The 7,310-nt window shown below is 41.1% G+C and overlaps 1 protein-coding gene across 2 annotated transcripts in view; it reads right to left on the bottom strand.

Moving 5' to 3' along the window:
- Positions 1-5,762: 5,762 nt before the first annotated feature.
- The window catches only part of SLC1A7 (solute carrier family 1 member 7), a 48,824-nt gene continuing 47,276 nt past the window's right edge, over positions 5,763-7,310 (bottom strand). The window contains exon 11 of one of the 2 annotated variants that reach the window (XM_085586248.1): positions 5,763-7,104. In XM_085586248.1, the coding sequence (XP_085442374.1) occupies positions 6,868-7,104 (237 nt within the window). In that variant the 3' untranslated portion in view covers positions 5,763-6,867. The remainder of the gene's footprint in view (positions 7,105-7,310) is intronic. The other variant, XM_021525042.2, reaches the window with a different exon arrangement.

Raw genomic sequence — 7,310 nt, 5'->3', positions numbered from 1 at the left:
CTCTCTGCAGAGCAGCTAGGAGGAACCAAAGGGACTCTCCCAATGCCAAACCAGGCAGAAACAACCAAAGTGAATCTTCCAGGTTGTTCCCACTTGTGGGATGAACAAAATGGGATGCAGATCACCTCTCAATACCTATAGCGAAATTTACTCTGGAGTGCTTGTGCAGAAGGTGAGGTGTGGAGCCTGTACATCAGTGCTGTGCTCAGCACCAGTGTGGAGACCACAGCTGAGAAGGAGCTGTGGAAATTCTCCCAGTTGCAGAGCTTTTAAACTTTCAGAACTTCCTGCTACAGCTAGATCCAACCACAGTGCTGGAGTGACACCCTTCTGTCCATCCTGATTCCTCCCTCCCCAGATATGTGGTTAGGAAAGATTAATGTCAGAAAAATTATTTCTTTTATTGAAAAAAGTGGATTATTTATTCTAAAAAAAGATTATACTGATTAACTATCAATATAGACTACCCAAATCTCTGCACTTTGTTTTCAGGAAAACTCATTAAAGAAATATGAAAGTATTTAAATTGAAAAAAAGAAGGGTTGAAAATGCTCAGTTTGACTTAGTTCTGTATACTTTCCACATGTTTTTAATAGCCTAGTGGTAAAACCCAATGCAACCACTAGAAGCAATGAAATCATAATGAAACATCTCAAGGTCAGTCTTGTTTTTCTTTTGGTTTTGCCATTTAGCCCATGCAGTTTTTCTAGCAGATGTAATATGAGATAGCTGTGAACATAAAACACTTCTTGTTTTGCTTCCCCTGCTTTTTCCATCTTATTAAAATACTTATTTTTTGGGGGCTGAGTGGTGGTCTAGAGATATCAGATCCCTTTTAGGAAAGTTCAAAAGCAGTGATTAACTACAGTGAGTTTCATGTGGTGGGTCAAAGCCTGGCTTTCAGCTGGTGTGGTGTGCAGAAACACAGAAGCATACATTTAATTCCTAAATGAAATGCAGATATCTCTTTGTGATGAAAGAGGGCCGATTGTAAAGCAACAGATGTAGAACTCTTTGTACCTTGCAGTACAAAACTTCCAGAGATGGAACCTGTAAAGCACACCTATCACCTAGCTGAGCACATCCCAGTGGAATTCCAAGTGGAATGGGAAATCTAGTGTTTTATAGTGATTCAGTTACAAACTCTTCAGGAGTTTGCTGGTCCTTGTGCTGGACAGTGTGCTCTGTGCTGGAAGGAAGGACAGCTGTGAAGGGAGTCACAGATGCCTGTGGGTATCTCCAGACTTGCCTTCAGTGGCCACGTGGGGACAGGAGCTTTGTGAGCAGAGGGATGCCTTGCTCCCTCCATACAGCTCCAGCTGTTGATTCCATCTCGTCCTGGAGCCAGCAGGGAAAGGTTTGATTCTATTGCAGAAGTGATTGAACATTTTCCCTCTTCACCCACCATACTCCCCATCTTGTCTTTCTGAAGCCTCCTGTACTCGTTCCCCAAAATACCACTCTCAGTAACAGACTGCTATGATTTCACTTTGACAGCCTGTAAAATTTCTAAAATACCCTGTGACACAAATCTGCCAGAAGTCTCAGCTGTGCCAAATCTATTCCCATATATCATCTTCTGGGCAAAAGAGATGCAACTGTTGCTGCTTTATAAATGATGGCATCTGAGGTTCTGTCACTTAGAATGGAAGCCTGGCAATTCCTGTGACTATTGTGAGTAGTGCTTCCAGAGAGACAGAAGTGGCTAATCCAAGGTAATCATGAGCCCCCTTTACTGTGTTATGTAACTGTCTCAGTCTTCAGCTCACTTATCCTTACCATGCATCACCCTGTTGATTTAGAAAGGACCTTTTCTCTGTTTACAGAGGGGAAGCAAACCCCTCATTCTTGTGGTCACTTCTGCATTCTGCATTCTTGTGGTCACTTGGGAAGTCTGAGTGAATAACGAACCTGACCTTAAGTAGTGACCACCCTTCCTGTTCTATTGATCTAATCCATTTGGGGTTTTGTGGGACAAACCCTCTTACAAATTCCAGGAATATCAATCAGTATGCTCCAGAGTAGTTAGTGAGGAATGTAATTTTGAGTGTCTCTCATTTCTGTTGTAGGTGAAATCACAGGCTAAACTGAGAAGTTCAATACATGTGTTTCAGCTCAGTCCTTAGTGAATGAGTGCATTAAATTTGTCTGTTCTGGGGCCTCTTTTCCAAATGCAGCAAAGCCAGATATTTATTACTGCAAAAAGCTGTGCTCTCCCACTGCAAGGTAGGTAACAGTAGCATCACTGTAGAAAAACCTTCATTATTTTCTCTCCTCCCTGTACTTAGTCTTCAGGTGGGGAGGGCTGTGATCTCAGCTTTAGTGCCAGCAGGGGAAAGCAAGCAATTGCTCACTGTCTCTGTGGCTGTAGTGACAGAGCTGCTCTTGCTGGGAAAACACACCTGGGTGCTCAGCAGAGGCACAGACACGGTGTGCTTAGTGTTGGGCAAGATCAAAGGCAGCCTGAGTTTTCCATATTCACTTCATCTCCCAGGTTACACATTTTACTCACACACAATAACCACCTTCTGCTAATAGTTACCTCATTTTTATGGAAAGCACAGAAAGGACTGAGGTAATTTCCAAGATTATCCATCTGGCTTGAAGATGAAGCTTTCTGTCTGCTTTGAAAGTATTATGAATCAGTTTGCTGTTGTTAAAAAGAGACTAAAATTGATGTTTGTTGTAGAATTGAAAGCGAGACCTCATCAAATCAAATGGGGTGTTACAGAGTTCCTGTCTTTTCTAGGTGCCATAGAATTGCTAGTATAGCAGGGTGGGCAACTCCAATTTAGTGTTTTGACTATTTGGATAATCATATTTGTATGTTAGGATTCATATTCAACTGGCACAAATAGGTGCAATTAAATAATTTAAGTAGAGTCAATTAAGACTAGCAGAGCATATGAATAACTATTAGTTCCATAAACTTCTGTATTTGGGTTGGCAGCCAAAAGCTCTTGGGAATTAGTGAGATACGTAAGTGCTCTGGTTGTATCTCTTTCTCTCAGTTCTAATTGTTGCACGAGGATTTATTACAGCAATTCAATGCTGCAGAACTTCCTTGGCATTGGCAAAATCCTCAAGAACCTGTTTTAATATGTCTTTAATGATGTTTTATGCCACAATAATCTGCAGTGGCTTCTTTCCTCTCAGTATTATCATCAGAGAAAAGGAGTTTCAAGTTAACAAGCATAAAACCACTGCTTCTGATAAATATGTGCTAATTTGGGTTACTTCCCAAATTCTTTTTCTATAGCTGTATGCAGTGGACCACCCTTCTTAATTATCTTCTTTCCCTCCTCAAGACTCTTCCCCAGTGTGCCTTTAGAAAACTTTAATTGGCCACATTCCCTTTTTGTTTGGCAGGGGGAGGCAACTTCAAAATAGGATTGAACGTTGCCAGTTAAGAAATATGTTCTTTCCACATATGCTTGAAATGATACCATGCAAACTGTTGTAATAAGTGATTGAGTGGTCGATTGATTTTTTAATATAAATTTTTTGAGACTGTAAAGGTCACATGTTTGTTTTTATGCTCTGAAAGTAGGAGAAACATATTTACCAAAATAAAGCTTGCACTTTAACTTCATAATCAACAGCTTTGTTATTTTTGTTGGAAGGAAGTGTGATTATAACTGGAAAATGTGAACAGACCCATGCATACAAATATCTTGTGGAACCTACTGCTAGTATACTTTCACTATGCATCAAGCTGCTTGACAACACACACCACAAGACACAGAAAATAGCTAACAGGAGGAAAACTTAGCATAGAAATGATCAGAAACTATCATAGCATCAGTGTTCACCTCTCCCAGCTAACAGTGCTGTCTTGTGTTCAGTACAGAACGACTGCAGTAGCAGTCAGGTGCCCCAGTCAAGGACACAATACACCAGGCAACACATATTTACCAGAACCAAGACCCAAAGTGCCTTAGGCCTCTAGTTACAGCATTTCATACCACAAATGGAAAAGGCCAGGTGAGAAATGGGACCACTGCCTTTCTCCCAGCTAAATGGGAGGCACAGATTGCTGTAAACCCCAAGTTTTAAAAATCCAAACAGTAAGATGTTAAAGACATAATGCATTTCCAATTTGCAAAGCAGAACTGGACACTCTTTAAGTAGCGTTTGAATGCAGAAAGCTGATTTTAAACCAGCCTGTTGATTCCATAAAAATATGCCTTCAAACATGAGACTCCCGCATTACCTGCATGTGAGAGCATAATGGGCAAAATCGTGGTTTTCTTTGTTGTGCAGGACTTGAGAAGCATAACTGACTGCTGCTCTTTGGTGCTTTATTTCGTTTGAAGTTCTCCTTCTGGGAGCTGCTTAAGCACAAGAGTTGACTTAGACCTCTTGAGCCATGACTGCACTGAGAAGTGTCACACCAAGTAAGCTGTCTCAGGAAAGGGACAAAAGGATTTGCACTTGTAGTTAGCCAAAGGTTGTAGGTGGCTGTGCTAGAAGGTGGTGGTAAGGCTGGGAGCACTTTCTGCTTGGCACAGTGGCATGGTGTGTGGGCAGACTCTCCTAAACCACTTAGCCTGGGACTACTTGTTCCAAATCTTGGATCCACTTGGCATCTTTCTTCTTCTTTTTTATCTATGCAAAGTGCTTGTAAAAACTGATAGATGACTGACAGAATTATACTATCACTTCATGTAGCTGTAATTGACTGGGTGAAGTTGAAACTTTCGGTTGTGTTTCCTTTGTGGGCACAGTTGGCACACAGAGACCCTGCCTGGTCCACGTGCCTTACCCTGTTTCATCCCTGGCTTCTTGATCTTGTCCCTGCATCACCCCTTCACTTGTGTTGACACAACTGTCTGTACAGGACTGTGCTAAAAACATATGTGAACTGGTTTGAATTAAAAATACTTCTCATCTGGTTCTTTGTCTGGCCTCATAAATAACTGGGTCTGTACAGCTGGGAGAGGAGGGGAGGCAGTGCAGGCAGGAATGGAGGGAGGGATGAGGGGACCTCCAGGAGCTGCAGTGCTGCTGAGATGAACAGGATCAGATGTGTTTGTCAGTCAGTGCTTCTGCCCATTCAGAGGGGCACAGACCATCCTCAGCTCTCCCCAGTCATTCATTCTTGTGACACTCTGCAGAGCAGATCCTTTACTGGACTTGTTCTGGAGCAAACTGCTCTGAATCATTTCAGTTCTTCCCTATTTGTGTTCTGAGTTTGTTGTTTTCACTCTAGGGTCAAATCAGGAAAACAGTTACTAACTGTACATATTTACAAAATAATGCATAATTTCTACTACAAAGAAGACCTATATGTGTTCTTTCTGGCTTTACTGCTTGGTAATTAAACTACCTATACTACAGTGTTCTGAGCAACTATTCAGTGCATGATATAAGAAATAGTCTGAACAGGAGCCCTTAAAGAAGAGGTGAATGTGTACATCCCAGGAAAACCACTAATCATGAATGAATGATGCATTGAATATGCAATGAACTAATGCATGAAACACTTCTGCTTCTGGTTAATGCAGAAATTGTCCTTTTTGACTGGGTTATTTTTCCCTTACAGATGAGAAGAGCATGTTAGCATACCAGGCACATGGTATCTCAAGCTGCTATGCCACAAGTAGCTAAATATAATATATCAAGTGTATTGGTATGAGCTGGTATGTAATTTCTGGATCAAATCCCAAATTTTCAAAAGGTCTCCTCACTTCCACTCTCTATTTTAGCAGAGACATAAGAAGACACTAATAGCAGAAGTGCACAGACAGCCTGTTTTTAAATGGCAGGTTTATTAAAAATGTTCTCTATCACAAACATTGGAAACATATGCAGCAGATTTTACTGTAAATGAAAGATTCAGTAGACAGTGGAAAGGGAGTGACTGTCAACTGAATTATGAGAAATAATGGGGCAGTTTCCACAGCAAACTCCTCACAAAACCCCATTTTAACTCAGCATGGTCAGGTCCCACTTTGTGTTCAGTCTGCCCTTTGGACGCAGCACATCATTCATGAGCTTGAGCTTTGAGTTTACACAGTAGAACATATATTTACAGTAGAACAACCTATAGGTTACAGGAAAGGATACATTAGCACCAGTGCTTATGGATTAGAGCTCACATCACCTCTGCCACTGCATGTGCATGGAACTGACTTTACTGAAGAGTTAGGTTAAAAAAAGGTTAATAAATCTGGCACTTGGAAGGCAAACTGTGCTCTGCAGTGACCTAGGAAATCTTTGTGTTAGGTATCACACTTGACTGCCTGTCTCTGAAAGCTGTCTGTCACAGTTCCTTTAATGACCTTTCTTTCACAAATGCACACTTTACTTCCCCTGTGCTTGCACTGTTATTTAGGAATAGATGTAACACCTTGAGATCAGGAAATCAGTGTGATTTTCTTACTGCTGTTCTAAAACTAAGCACAAACTCTACATTTAGTGAGTATGAGACAAAATTAGTATCTGTAGCAATTTTGGTGGAACATTTTCACATAGCAAAAATTCTACAGTGTTGGTAATTACCGAGATTCACAAAAAAAGGCTTTGGTTAGAAAATCAAAAAGGGTCAAATAAAAAAAAAAGCTTTTAAAAAAAAGGAAGCCAAAGGAGTGTCAAATACTATATTGAAGTCAGTGAGTGCAGAATAAAACAGTAGCAGTCCATTAGTTAATTTTTCAGTAGTAAAATCTTCCACCTAAAGAAGCCCATGTCTCTTGCAAGCTGTGTGCCTTTCGTGACGTTCACAGCTGGACTCCTAGCTCCAGTACAAGCAGGGTGGCAATAAGTCCACATTTTCCTGTTCAAGGCAGAGAGTCCTTCTTCCAGCTGTGAGGTAGAGATTGGGCATCAGGTCACTGGGGTGTGAGATACCTCTGAGTGTAGCAGTCACACATTTGTTTCTAGTTCATTTATTTCAATAGTGCAGTGGTCTTTACTGTTGGATTTCTTAGTGTGATTCTCCACTGGAGTTTCTTCTTGCTCCACTTGTATGGGTATATGGTGCTGCAGCTCTTTCACTGTTTCTGGTCCACGAGATTCATTCATGGTCTTCACACAGCCATTCCTCTGGTAAGCCACAATCTGATGGATGTTAATAGGCTTAGTTTCACAGATCAATGGCACCTATGTGAAAAGCATTAAGATCTGGAATACTGCCACTGATTGCTATATACAACAGGAAGGGAATTTTTACTTGGAAAGCCTGTGGGCTGCTTTACATTCAGCAGGATTATATAGAGCCCCCATGGACTTCCAGAAGCTGTTTCTCATATACACTAAGGCATGAAGTAAAGGAGTCTCTGTAAAAATGCAAATTCTGTCACAACTCT

Source organism: Lonchura striata, chromosome 8 (genome assembly GCF_050655825.1).
Source record: "Lonchura striata isolate lonStrDom1 chromosome 8, ASM5065582v1, whole genome shotgun sequence".
In the NCBI taxonomy this organism is placed as follows: Eukaryota; Metazoa; Chordata; class Aves; order Passeriformes; family Estrildidae; genus Lonchura; species Lonchura striata.
The sequence above is the reverse complement of the archived record's forward strand: the minus strand, read 5'-3'. Positions and strand labels throughout refer to the sequence as shown.